This window comes from Passer montanus, unplaced genomic scaffold, assembly GCF_014805655.1.
Source record: "Passer montanus isolate IOZ18808 unplaced genomic scaffold, ASM1480565v1 scaffold25, whole genome shotgun sequence".
Classification (NCBI taxonomy): domain Eukaryota; kingdom Metazoa; phylum Chordata; class Aves; order Passeriformes; family Passeridae; genus Passer; species Passer montanus.
Genome location: NW_024367149.1, coordinates 1,803,158 through 1,817,336, shown reverse-complemented (window position 1 = coordinate 1,817,336; position 14,179 = coordinate 1,803,158). Strand labels below are relative to the sequence as shown.

At 47.9% G+C, this 14,179-nt stretch overlaps 2 protein-coding genes across 2 annotated transcripts; one reads left to right on the top strand and one right to left on the bottom strand.

The window, feature by feature from the left end:
- Nucleotides 1-43: 43 nt before the first annotated feature.
- On the bottom strand, nucleotides 44-3,211 carry FAM183A (family with sequence similarity 183 member A). The gene is made up of 4 exons (XM_039711638.1): nucleotides 3,043-3,211; nucleotides 2,340-2,399; nucleotides 1,324-1,427; nucleotides 44-310 (listed from the first exon to the last, which is right to left on the bottom strand). Exons 1-4 carry the CDS (start codon nucleotides 3,170-3,172, stop codon nucleotides 206-208), a joined length of 399 nt encoding a protein of 132 aa, XP_039567572.1. The 5' UTR covers nucleotides 3,173-3,211; the 3' UTR covers nucleotides 44-205.
- A 188-nt stretch (nucleotides 3,212-3,399) lies between these two features.
- PIF1 (PIF1 5'-to-3' DNA helicase) lies at nucleotides 3,400-11,718 on the top strand. The gene is given in 12 exon segments (XM_039711562.1): nucleotides 3,400-3,900; nucleotides 3,902-4,070; nucleotides 4,073-4,210; nucleotides 4,302-4,455; nucleotides 4,989-5,103; nucleotides 5,178-5,284; nucleotides 5,684-5,823; nucleotides 6,753-6,859; nucleotides 7,652-7,739; nucleotides 8,271-8,416; nucleotides 9,344-9,535; nucleotides 9,859-11,718. Coding segments are annotated over 12 exon segments (1,914 nt in total). The 3' UTR covers nucleotides 9,916-11,718.
- The last annotated feature ends 2,461 nt before the right edge of the window (nucleotides 11,719-14,179 follow it).

The window sequence follows — 14,179 nt, the reverse complement described above, 5'->3', positions numbered from 1 at the left end:
ACTATTTGTGTAGATGGGTATGGGAACAGCAATGAGATGAATACAGAGCCTTACAGATAGGTTTATTTGTGTCACTGTTGTCAGGTTGTAAATCTGGACAGGTTAAAGTTCTCTTGTCTCTCACTGGCAATCTGCCAGACTTGCTAGATAATGAACAGGACCTAACACGTTAGATGTCATTAACATTCTGTCTGTGGCTTTCTCCCTAGTCTTTAGACTTCTCTCCCCGTGGTGCAGGGTAGCCATGGATGGTAATCTCAGTTTTCTGGCGTGGGAAGTAGAATCTGGTATCACTGTGGTCGAAAGGAACCTGGGAAACAAAAATAACAAACAGTCAAGTGCTTTTACTAAAATCAGTCCCTCCTGGGGGGAGTGATGCGTGGTGTTCTGCTGCTGAGAAATGTCCAAATGACAGAAGAGCAGGGTACCACTGTCCTGTTCTCTGCTTTGTTATGGTCAAACCTGCCAAATAAGGAAAGCTTAACAAATTAAACAACATCATCAGTTCTGACTCTAAAAATTGCTTCCCTACACAGAAGTTTAGTTGCCTCTACCCTGCCAGATTAATCTTTCCAGCAGTTCCTTAATACCACAGAGCCCAGCTGGGATGTCTGTCTCCACTCTTGTCATTACTAACTAGTTTACTTGATATATAATATGGAAAGTCAATGAAGACTGTCTTATTTTCTTATTTATCTTAGTTTCCTTTATAACAGGCCAAAATTTGCCTTTCCCAAAATGCTAATCTGCAAAGTCAGTCATCATCACAGCTGTTTGCCAGATATGATTGATGTCTCAACTTGTTAATCATATTTCTTCTGTTTATTCACACTTCCCAAGATGAATCCTCACTGGTGTATCTGCTTTGGGTATACTTACATGATTATTAATTTTATGGTTCTGCTTGCAGTTTGTTTGAAAGGTGCTGTGCAGCAGCACGTTTCTTTTCACAGTACTTCTGTGTGTCACTTCACATTGCTCACCACACCATTTCTCATGGCTGAACACTTTCATAAACAGCCCTGAGTACACCTGTGGCATTTGGCAGTGTGCTGTCACTGTCTCTGTAGATGTTTTGCAGTCAGGTTTCTCAGGGGAAGTGTACTGCTTCTCTGTTCACAAGTCTCTGCCAGTGTGAAGTAAAAAGTCCTCTTAGGTGTAAATTTTAAAAACTTGTTTTCTGTGAACAGCTCTGCTCATTCCGTGTAATTCTTGTTCTCCTTGTTTGTCACAAATTGCTTTCCTGCATGAGTATTTTTCAGGGTGATAGGCTTAACATCTCTGAATCCTGTAAAGGGCTGAGTCTTTAAGCATCCTACTCACCAAAGGTGTTGTATGCCAGCCAATTTCTTGGCTTTCAGTTTGTGGCTCTGGATATTTCTCTCTTGGCACCACTGCTGCACGGTGAAGAAGATTCAGGAATTCATCTGTTGTTTTAAAAAACGAGACACAAATACAAATGAAAGTGTTTAAAAATCAGTCACCTGTAGGCATGTGTTGGAATGGGACATCTTAACACTGTCCAAGCAACAAGAAGAGCAAGGGTAGGGGCAGCCTCTGTGCTTCTGTGAATGACACTGTCCGAATGCACGGTGACATTTCTACTCAAATATCTCCTGAGGAAGTTTCAAGACTTGCCTGACAGTACTGTCCTGTTAATTCTGGTATCCCTGCCTACTGTACTGCAGCATCTTCCTTTTCCTGCACCACATCTAGCACAAACCTGTGCTCCATGACAGCTCTTGACTTCCTCAGTTGCCTGAGACCTGCAGCCTTTCCCTGGTTTGGTTTGCCACCCTCCCCAGCCCTTGAACAGAGCAGGCCAACCTCACCTGACCCATTAAGGTTTTTGGATAAAATCAGCATGTTAGCAGTAAGGGAGCAGCTGCCATAAGGGCTCTTGTTATCAGTGTTCTAAAGTAAGACTGGGCAGTCATTTCAGCAGTTTAACTGCGTGGTGGTTGGGTACAATCTGCAATGGCAGGCAACATGTACACACAGAACATGCGTCTAGGTATTTTTGTTTTCCTGATTCTCAACCAAATGTTTATAGTATGACTATAAGGAATTTTATATATTTAATAGTTTATATATATTTTAATTAAAAATAAGGGCATAATTGCATGGATGCAAACTTGTGCTGAAAATGGAAAGTAATGGGAAAGGGACTTGAAGTGGAAAAAAACCTGCTTTACAAACAAAAATCATAAATTAGTTTAACTTATATGGTCACAGAGGTGTTTCCACATACAGGATATTTTAGACTGATTACAATTATTAAATCTTATGTGCTAATAATTTTCTTATGTAGTTACCACAAGCTTTCAGAGACTTCTTACCATCTATTGGCTCCTGTATGTTCTCATGCCAAGACATTGGCTTCCTAGCAACCATGTGAACTGGAGAGAAATGAGACAGGTGAATGGCTTCAATGTGAATTTGGCATCACAGCCAGGTACAGAACATGTATTATTGATCTGCACGTGCATAGAAGAAAATAAGTTAGAAATACTGATTAATGGCAACTTCTAGGAAGGGAAGGGCATTAACTGTGCTAAAGGCCCTTCAATGGGATGCTGCCTGTCCTTACCATATCAGAGTCCCACCCCACCCAAGGGCAGCCTGCAGAGTGCCAAGTCTCAGGAAATTATTTTTCTTTGTTGTTTTATTGAAAAACTTAGACCTGAAAGAATCTACTTACATCACCTGCCTGTGCTAGCACAGACTGTGAATTGGCATGTAGAAAGCAATCAGGACCTGAAGGAGCAGAGGGTAGTGTTGGGGCCCTCTAGCCTATCTTGGCTCTGTATTTACACTGAATTTAGAAGTTCTGCACCCTAAATAGTCGCCTAATTTCTCCGTGGTTACTAAAGGCACCATCTGGGCAAGTGGGTCATGTCTGGGTTCTGTCTCAGTGTGCAGACGGGTTCCCCAGGGAGAAGGGAAGAGCAGCAGCTGCCCTTTCCAGCTTCACCCTCCCTGGCCGCTGTTTGTCCTGCCCCCCGCCCCCTCACGGCTTGTCCTGCCCCCGCGAGGCCTCACCGGGCCGGAGGGGGTTCACGGTGTACTGCGTGAAGAGCAGCTGCCAGCGGCGCTCCTTGCGGGCCCGCTCGGCCTGCCGGCGGTTCTGCAGCGCGTCCGGCGGGTCCCGCTCGCCGCGCCGGGCGGCCATGGCCGCGCCCGCTCCCGCCGCCCTGGCAACGCCCGCCTGCCGCCGGCCAGCCCGCTGATTGGCCCGCTTGCCGCCGGCCAGCCCGCTGATTGGCCCGCTTGCCGCCGGCCAGCCCGCTGATTGGCCCGCCCGCCGCCCCCTTCCTGCCTCCTATTGGCCGCCGAGTTAAAGCCCCGGGCGCTGATTGGCGGCGGCGCACGCGGCGCGTTTGAACGGCCGGCGGGGCGATGGAGGCGGCGGAGCTGCGCTGCACGGCGGCCGTGGAGCAGCCGCTGCCGGGGGGACTCGCCCCGCGCCGCCGCCTCATGCGGAACGCGACCGTGCTGCTGGGCCGCAACGAGCTGCGGCAGCCCGTGCTGCGGGTGGCCGGCGGCAGCGGCGCGGCGGCGGCGGTGCAGAGCTTCGTGCTGGCCGGTGACGCCGTGCGGCTCTTCACGCGGTTCGCGGGCGAGGGGCGGGCGGCGGTGCGGGTGGGGCCGGACGGCGCCCAGGTGCTGCTGTCCGACTGCCCCCCGGACGCGCTGCGCCGCTTCCTCCGCCTCCTGCGCCTCAAGGTGGCCGCCGGGTCGCGGGACGCGCCGCGCCGCCCCCGCCTGCTGGAGCGGCCGCCGCCGGCCTTCTCCGCCATCAGCCCGGTGCAGGAGCGGGACCTGCTGTGCGGCCCCGGCCGCCGCCGCCCCGGCGAAGAGCGGGGGGCCCGGCCCTCACGGCGCGCCCCGTCCCGTCCCGCAGGTGCCCCGCGCGGAGAGGCGGCCCCCGGCGAGGCTCTCGGCGGAGCAGGAGGCGGTGCTGGGCGCCGTGCGGAGCGGGAAGAGCATCTTCTTCACCGGCTCCGCAGGTGAGGGCTCCCGGCGACTCCCATCGGCTCCCCGGGGAAAGTCCCGGCCACTGACCTGTTGTTCTCTCTCGAAGGGACTGGGAAGTCGTTCCTGCTGAAGAGGATCGTGGGCTCCCTCCCTCCGAACATCACGTACGCCACAGCCAGCACCGGAGTGGCGGCTTGTCACATCGGTGGCACTACTCTCCACGCCTTTGCAGGTGACGGCCTGCCCGACAGGGCCTGGGAGCCTTACTCCCTTCCCAAAGAATCAGGTGCATCCTAAAGCATTGTTTTTTGGTCCTGTGGTAGGGATCGGCTCTGGGAAGGCACCCCTGGAACAGTGCATTCAGCTGGCAGAGAGGCCAGGGGTGCGCCAGCATTGGTTGGCCTGCCAACACTTAATTATTGATGAGATCTCAATGGTGGATGGCAAGTTCTTTGACAAGCTGGAAGCAGTGGCAAGGTGAGCATTGTTAGGTCAAACTAGCAGAAATTAATTTCTCTGAGCTTCAAGTCTGCATCCTTTCTTTCATTTTCTGAATGGTTACAAGGCAGCTGCTGGTACAGGACTGTAAGGGAGCATGAAATCAAAGCATCTGGGTCGATCTTTGCCATGAGATAGGTTTTGGTCATGTCTGCTCCTCACTCACAGCTGTGGCTGTTTGGGTTGTTGTCTCCATCTCCTGAGCTATGTGCTGTCTGTAGAGCTGAATACAGAATATACAGCTCTGCCCAAAAGGTCTCTCTTGGAAGAGAGAAGTAGCTGTAGTATAACAGCCACTACAGAACCAAGAGTAATGACCTCTGGGCTAGGCAAGCAAAGCAAATTTAATGCTTTGTACTAGCACTGCTTAATTACTTGAACTCTACTGATAAACATCTTTCACTGTAGGTTGTCTAGGTTTGAATATGCTGACAGATTAAGAAGTAACTTCTGGGACCTGACTATGTCCAGATTCTGGAGGACATTCAGAACTTCTCTTCTATCCCTTTCAGGGCTGTCAGAAAACGGGATGAGCCTTTTGGAGGAATTCAGCTAATTATCTGTGGGGATTTCTTACAGCTACCCCCAGTCTGCAAGGCTAATGAAGAAACCAAATTCTGCTTCCAGGTACAAAACTGTTCCTAAACTCATTCTCATACTTCAAGTCTGCCTCTTTCTTAACAAAAGAATGATTTTTCTAGGCAAAAAGCTGGAGGAAATGCATCCACATAAACGTGGAGCTGACTGAAGTGCGGAGACAGACTGACAGGACCTTTGTCTCACTCCTGAGTGAAATCCGTTTAGGCAGGTGAGGAGAAACTCATCTCTCATTGTAATCCCTGCTCCCCACTGATGGAGCAGAGGAAAGAGCAGTTTGTCACTTTTCTGTACCCTGTCAGGAATGTGTGCCTGTGGGCAAAAGCTATAAATGCTGTAGTTAACGTAGACAGGTTTCATATATGCTGCTCTGGTAAGGAAGGATGCTTCCTAGGGTCCCTCTGCAATTTCTGTGAATTAATTCAAAGGATCCTGAGTTGGCAGGGCTGGGCACACACTGGCTCTGCTGTCTCACTTCATACAGGTATCCTTCTCTGTCCTCTCTGGAGGCCTGCAGCTTGCACAGACTGATCTAGCTGTGTGGAGGTTACTGCCGCTCAGACCTATTCCTGATCATTTTAAGGAAGAATTCCCTTTTCCTGGCTACCAGGTGCACAGAGGAGGTCACCAGACAGCTGATGCAGACTGCTGCTCACAAGTCTGAGCGTGATGGGATCCTGGCTACGAGGCTGTGCACCCATAAAGATGATGTAGAAATAACCAATGAGAGACGCTTGCAACACCTGCCAGGTGAGCTTGTGGAGGAAACTGCTGCCTCTGGGGCTGAGCTCTGCCTGGATGCAGTGAGGGAACTGGGGTGTCAGGTGGAACTGGTGTTCTGTCATGCACAGCAGCACCAGTCTGAGCTCTGTGTGCTGGAGTTGAGGTGTCTAGGGAAAAAAATGCACAGTTTTTTGTTTAAAAAGCCATAATGTCAGTATTTGGTTTGTAAGAGACAGCAAGCTTATTGCTTGCTGTGAGGTAGGGTGGGTAACTTATTGCCTCCACACCCCTACTTTTTCTTTCTATAGCATCTTAGGCTGTGCTCTATCCAGCCATGACTTGAATTAAAGGCTGTTTAATTTTTTGCTTTTTTTGGCTTGCCCTTGGATTCTTCCTTAGTCTGCTTTGGAGATCTGGTGTTGGTACTGAGTGAAACTGCTCAAAACATAATGTCACTATTTGGTTTGTAAGAGACAGCAAGCTCATTGCTTGCTGTGAGGTAGGGTGGGTAACTTACTGCCTCCACACCCCAACTTTTTCTTTCTATAGCATCTTAGAAAGGCTATGCTCTATCCAGCCATGACTTGAATTAAAGGCTATTTAATTTTTTGCTTTTTTTGGCTTGCCCTTGGATTCTTCCTTAGTCTGCTTTGGAGATCTGGTGTTGGTACTGAGTGAAACTGCTCAAAACGCTGTCTGCTCAGTTCTTATTTACTGCTGACCTTTCATTCCTGTGCCTTTTCATGCTCTGGAAGTTATATAGGCAAGAGAGGCAACAGTGAGCTCTCTGCTGTTAGATGTGACCAGGTTTGTGTGAGGATGTCCTAGCAGCAGAGCAGAATGGATATTAAAAGAGGAATTACTGTTAGAAATAAATCCTGAACCTCCTGAAATGCTGTGTAGAGTTCATGTTCAATGTTCAACAGTTGTAAGTTCTGTCTTTCTTTCCTTAACAGGAGAAGTGCACGTGTTTGAGGCTTTGGACAGTGACCCAATGCTAGTGAAGTTAATTGATGCTCAGTGTCCTGTGGGTGGTAGAGTTGAGCTGAAGCTTGGAGCTCAGGTAACTGTGTGTACATACACGTGTGATAGACCAGAACAAATGGCGTAAGAAAAATGGAGGAATATCAGAGAAATGTGTAGAGTAGATTAATTTATATAATGCAAATTCAATCTAGAATGGCTATGCCAGGCCAACAGAAGACTCTGTCCCAATCTCTGTATTTTTCCTGCTTAGAGTCTTATCCAGATAGAAGATGAGTTCAGGTCCATGTCTTGAGGACAGTGGTGATTGCTGTGACTTTGACAGAGATGTCCAGTCAAATTTAGAAGCCTTCCAGTAGCAGAGAGCATAAGCAATCCTTGCCTGCAGTCTCAGCTCCAGGTACAGCAGCCCTCCCCACCTATAAAGGAATGGCACAGCTTGCCATATTTGCTGGACTGGGCACCTAGCTCTGAGCTGGGGCTGTCAGAATGGAAAGGAGGTAGGATTGCACTTAGTAGCAGCACTGTTTGCTTTGGAAACTTGCTCCTCAGCTGTTCCCAGAATCTATAGATGCATAGGCTGGTGATGCCTGGTGAAGGGGAAACTGCTCCCTGGATCTGAGCTCACAGCTGTGGACAGAAATAGCTCAAGTAAAGTGTTCAGTGCTGTAAAATGATGTAATTAGGAATCCTAGGGAAGAAAGGCTGTGAAATAATTCCAATCAAATGAAAGATGGTGCTGCAATAGGCAGGATAGGATGATTTGGCCAAATCAGCCTGATGTGCTTATGCTTCCTGGCAAGAAGTTTAGCTGCAGGTAGCTGAACAGACTGTGGAAACAGTGCATTAAAATATTTCTTTTTCTCTGTAGGTGATGTTAGCAAAGAATCTGGATGTGTCTCAAGGGCTGGTGAATGGGGCACGAGGTGTTGTTGTAGGGTTTGAAAGTGAACAGAAGGGTAAGTAAGCCTTTTGATCTTTTGTTTAAGGAAGTGAGAAAATAACAAAACAGTTTGTCATTGATGGCTCATGACTTCTTAATTTGTTTACAGCTTGGTAATAATTTCAGGGAAAGCAGAGAGATCTCTGCAAGCTTGGGGCTCTCATGAGCTGTGATGTCATGCACTGCATCAGCTACAGCTATCTGTAGACCTCTTGTGTTCTCTATTCTGTATGTAAATGTGTATGCTCATTTGAATTTCCTGTTTGTTCTGTTGAAGCAAGTTTTGATTAATTTTTGTTTGTTCTTCTCAAAGAATAATGTTCTGCTACCTGCAAAATCTATTTTTCTCTGCATCTCAACTGGTAAAATACCTGCCTTTAATTCTTTTGCTTAAGTAGATGTCAAACATCATTTCAGGACATGCTATTAACTGTTTGTGGATTAAGTTTGGTTTAGGCAAAAAAAAGGTGTTCTTTAGCTGCTGACGTCCTGGCTGTTGAGTGTCAGGAATACATCCCTGTTTTTTTTCCTACTCCCCTTCCTACAGGGCTGCCTAAGGTGAGGTTTCTCTGTGGGGTCACACAGCTCATAAAAATGGAGAAATGGGTCATCAAAGGACCATCAGGAGTTCATCTGAGTCGTCAGCAATTACCTTTAAAATTGGCATGGGCCATTTCCATTCACAAGAGTCAGGTGGGTGTTCTTGTACAGCTGGCTATAGACTTTTACATCATTATAAACCTTATTTCCTGGGTGAGCTTGCATTGCTGGTGAAACAGGAGGCAAAGCTGAAAGGCCCTTGTGGGGGTGAAGGCCAGAATATGTGTCCAGCTGCAGAGAGTGGGGCTGTCAGTACTGCTGAGGTTTCCTTAAGGGCACTGCCATCTGCAGAGTTGGAGTTGGACTATAAAGCAGCATTATTTATCTGTGGGCCGATGAGAGGAGTCAGGTCCCTAGTGCTCCCCTGAGAGCAGTAGGGAGCTGAGCTCTGCAGTGTAACTGAGGAAGCTGCTGGAGCCACAGCTGTGCTCTTTGGGCTGGACTCACCCTTTGGTGGTGCAGAGTGGGGATTTTTTCAATATAACTTTCAATGTAACAGTGTAATATTTTAAAAATTCCTTCCTTTCCAGAAGACTTCATACTTGATAAATACTGGCCTTGGAGGCCTGTGACCTATGAGTTTATTCCCATGCCACAGTTTAAACTAGGCCATGCTGTAAATTCTGCTGCACCTGGGACAACCCATGAGACAGGGCTGGCCAGGCCTTACCCAAACTCTCTCTCAGGTCTCCCTGAGGACTGCTTGAGAATGGTGCCTCCTCCATTTAACCACTAAGAGTGAAACCAGCGGGATTTCTTTCCCTGCTGTGTTAATTAGATGGGATTTATAGAGTTTCACACAAGAAGAGCCTCACTGGAGTTAGTTAGTGGATCCTGCTATCTCCTAGAAACTTCCTGACAGTGGAAAAATGCCTTTGATTTCTACTGATTCCCTTTTTTAAAAAATCAAAACCTTTTACCAAAGACGGTACCTTGGACAGACTCACAGGACATGTTAGTGTTGATACATCACAATGTTCTTTCTTTGCTCTGTAACCAAGCTCTCTGTGCCTTTGATAGGGCATGTCTTTGGACTGTGTGGAGATCTCCCTGTCTCGTGTCTTTGAAAGTGGGCAGGCCTATGTAGCCCTCTCCAGAGCCCGAAGCCTTGCAGGACTCCGTGTTCTGGATTTTGACCCAAAGGCAGTGAGAGCTGATCCTGCTGTGCTGCAGTTCTACAGACAGCTGAGGCGTCACCAGCTTCTAGCCCAGGTAAAGAAAAATCTCACACTAGCAAAGCCTGCCTTGTTCATCTCCCAAAGATGAGAGATGTGGGCACCAAGGTGTTTCTTTTTCTTCCTAAGCAAGATCAACACTTGCAGTGGCAGGAGAGATGAAACTGCAGAGAGGGCATGTAGCAGGGCAGCTCTTGGTGGCAAAAGACCACTGTAGAGTTGGGGTTGTGTAACACTACCTGGTCCTCTGGGTGAAAGGATGGGCTGGGATTCTTTGATCCTCATTGCAGTAAGGATTGAAGGAGAAGTGGACACAAAATAAATTTCTGGTATTTTTCTTCTTTTTCTTTCTCCTCAAAGGATTCACTACATGCCTATTCAGATGCTGATGAGAAGGAGAACTGGAAATGCAACTGAGAATGCTCTTCTGGTTTCTGTGAGGTGTCAGCTCAGCCTGCTGAGATGCAGCGATCTTGCTGTGTATATTTGACAACATAGACAAAGTCAAATGAAATTTTTTGGATGTTTACATCATTCAGCTGACTCAGGATATGTAGAACTAGCCCCATGTCACATCTCTGGAATTTGGAAGGCTTCTGCAGACCCCTTCTGAGCCCCTGGCCTTGAGTACTCCTGTGTCACAAATGCAACTCTAGCAAACAAAATGACTGAACCAGGACGTGCCTGAGGGACATTTCTACAGTTTTATCCTGTCTGAGGGACCTTCCTACCATTCTCTCCTGCCTGCTAGTTGCATTTTATTATCTGTACATATAGACTGGGATCTGTGTGCCTTTCTCAGCTACTGTTGAGAGATGGAAAATGTGTCTTCTTTGCTTGGATGGATTGCGCAGAGGAGCTGCTGACACAAGGGAAAGCATGCTAAATATCTGGAATACTTGATACCTGCAAAGAAAAGCTGTTCTTGCTGCCTGACTCCAGGAGTCTGCATAACTTCCTCAAGCAGAAGTGTCAGAGTTGCACATTTCCTGTTATGCTGATACACAGTATTTTTATTAGTCTGTTGCATACAATGAGGTGATTTTTTTTTTTAACCTTTTGAGACGAGCTGGCACTATTTAAAAACAGGAGGCAGTCCTACCTCTTATACCCCCAATTATGGAACTATAAGAACTGTGAAGATTTATTACCCCATGAGCAAGAAGGGGATCAGAGGAGATGGGTGCTGGTGGGACCCCTCTTGTTTAAACACATGAGGCTTCCATTCAGATGGGGGTTTCTCCTGGAAAAAATATCTGACTAATAAGATGGAACTTGAATGTGCAATAGAATAATGGCTAAAGACATGTGAAGTGAGCTGTAACTTCACTCGTTTCAGCAAAAGCAGAGACGAGCAGAACTAATGCACTGCCTTCTTAATAAAGGAGAATCTTTGGTCTTTGTATTTTAGAACTTTGCTTAAAGCTAAAGTAACTTGCATATTTCAAAATGTTTTACATATGGGAATAACATGAAATAACATTCAGCTGGAACTTGTCTCTTGCAGGGGAATTCTTTAAAAAAGCCTTTGCAGTGTAAGCAGTTGAAGGCCATTTCTTGGCAGCTGCTCTTCTCAAGGCCAGGAAAGGATGTTGACTAGCCAGTGGTTACCATAACACAAAACAGACTTCAATAGGACTTCAAAATGTATTTTTAAGTGTATTTTTTGTTTTGTTTTGGGTTTCTTTGTTTTGTTTGATTTTGTTTTTTCTGGGCTTGAGAAGGTAGAGTCCTGGAGGAAGCAATAGTATAAGACAGAAGTGTGACTATTATTCAGAGAGGTTCTAAATGTATCAGCACATTGTTCAAAGAAATTTGGTGGGGAGTGGATGGAAGTACCTGGAGATGGAGCTGGAGCCTCTGGAAGGCAACTCTCAAACCTTGTGCTTGGCCAGGGGCTGGTTTCAGTTGGCACTCTTGTGGGTTTTTAAAGATGGGCTGCTGCAGCAAAATGAGGGATTTGTGTTGCATTGGACTTTAATATGTGGCACCTGAAATGCCCAGAATGCTGAAGTGAGTTTTACTGTTGGGGTAGGCAGCTATGAAGAATATGCCAGGCAAGTCCAGTCATTGACAATAAATTGATTTATTGATTGATTATGTAAGAGTCGTAAGGCAGGTTCAATACCTCTTAAAAAGTTCCTGTACCCCTGTAATTGCAAACCATTTAGAGTGTATGACTGGTGATTATGTACAGTGCAAATAAACTTTTAATTATGATCTTGTGAAGTAACTCAACTGGAGCTTTCATGGACTTAGGGACTGAAATCTTTGCAGTTGTATTGGGGGGGTGAGTTGGTGCCAATTTGAGATAAAATGCTAAACAACTTAAAGATGAAAAGGTTAATCAATATTTCATTTAGTCCAAATTGCAAATTTGGAGTGTATTACTGGTGATTATGTACAGTGCAAATAAACTTTTAATTATGATCTTGTGAAGTAACTCAACTGGAGCTTTCATGGACTTAGGGACTGAAATCTTTGCAGTTGTATTGGGGGGGTGAGTTGCTTAACTGTAGATTTCATGGACTTAGGGACTGAAATCTTTGCAGTTGTATTGGGGGGGTGAGTTGGTGCCAATTTGAGATAAAATGCTAAACAGAACTTAAAGATTAAAAGGTTAATCAATATTTCATTTAGTATTAAATCTGCAGGAAATATGTGGATGCATTCTCAGTGCTGGAACGGTGGAAGCAGAATCACTATGGCTTTTGGAGGGCTGGCAGCTGTTCTGAGGCCAAAAGGTGTCCATCTGTGTAAACTTTGGCTGCTCTCACTTCCAGCTAGAGCAGATATACACATGGATGCTGAGTTTGAAAGCTGCTGTTTAAATCCTAAAAGAAGCAGTCAGGACAAATCTGAGCTGACAGGCTCTGTCATTGCTCCCCTATGTTCGGGATTATGACGAGGCCTTTTTTAAATGGAATAATGTTTCCCTATACATGAGCTTAAAAAGTTGTTATATAATAAATATCCCTTCTTCCACATTCTCCATAACACGTTAATTTTTTCTTTTAGTGGTACTATCTAGAACTGGAACTCAGTACACCACCATGGGATTAAAAAAAAAAACAAAACAAAAAAACCAAAAAAAAAAACCCCAAAAAACCCCCCAACAACACAAACCCACAACTTTTTATTGAGGCGATTGTACTGGAAGAACAGAGATGCTCCTCCTCCGCTCTTCCTGAGTCAGTCAAATCAGAAGAATCTGGACACCGAGCCGCTTTCTACAGGAGGCTGCCCCAGGCCAGCCCCAGCCTGTGTCTGCTCCTTCCAGCTGCTGCGCCAGGTGCGCTCGGCGGGCCTAAGGGACAATTCACGGGGCTCAGGCCAGAGCCAGCACCGCTGCCACCCTCAGCGCGCACGGCCGAGAGCCTGTGCTTCTGCCCTTCGTGGATCCCCTCCTCAGGCTCTGCGCCTCCAGGGAAAGGTGCGCTCCGCCACGGCCGCTGCGGGGCTGAGGAGGGCCCTGGAGCACCTCCCGCTGCCCCCGGCCTGGCCGCTCCCAGCGCTCCTTCCCCCCGCAGTTTCCCCCCGCAGCCTGTGGCTGGCACCGGCTGGAGTTGGCCAGGTCGGGCCCGGGGCAGCCCCGATCCCGCTCCCAGAGGCTGCCACCAGCGCCCGGGCACGGCCGGCAGAGCAGCGAGAGCACCGCTGCCACCCTCAGCGCGCACGGCCGAGAGCCTGTGCTTCTGCCCTTTGTGGATCCCCTCCTCAGGCTCTGCTCCTTAGGGAAAGGTGCGCTCCGCCACGGCCGCTGCGGGGCTGAGGAGGGCCCTGGAGCACCTCCCGCTGCCCCCGGCCTGGCCGCTCCCAGCGCTCCTTCCCCCCGCAGTTTCCCCCCGCAGCCTGTGGCTGGCACCGGCTGGAGTTGGCCAGGTCGGGCCCGGGGCAGCCCCGATCCCGCTCCCAGAGGCTGCCACCAGCGCCCGGGCACGGCCGGCAGAGCAGCGAGAGCCGCGCCCCGCGCCGCCCTCAGAGCGGGGCTGGGGGAGAGGCTGGGGACAGGGACGGGCAGGAGCTGGCCCCATAGAGCATAGGGGACAGGGACGGGCAGGAGCTGGCCCCATAGAGCATAGGGGACAGGGACGGGCAGGAGGTGGCCCCATAGAGCAGAGGGGACAGGGACAGGCAGGAGCTGGCCCCGTGCGGCCCGAGCCCAGGGGACAGGGACAGGAGCTGGCCCGTAGAGCCCAGGGCACAGGACAGGCCCCATGAGGGCACTCGGCTGGGTCCCGTCCCCGTGGAAAAAAGAGTCTTCAGTGACTGTACCGCCATAAATAAGGGGAATGAATGTTGTCTCTCTTCACAAACTGAAGAGAAAGCATTTAAGCATTTAAACATCTGCCCTAACTGCAGCTATTATTAAGTGAATTAAACTAAGAGTTTGATTCATAATTGGTATTTCTGTTACCACAAAGTACAGCCATTCTCATTTCAAATACATTAAACCATAAGAAACTGCTTTATACCAGCTAAAGCTCCATAATACATTTATGTGTTATTGGAAGCATAATTCACAAACAGTGTTATTAAAACCTTACCAGCTTCCAGTTTAAATCTTTGTGTGGTGATTTAACACCCTTCCTCTTCTTTGTGTGACGTTTTCATTATAATTAAACATGAATGTGTCCTCACAGTCTGTGCCCACAAGTCCTGTGAGCACAGGAAAAGCAGC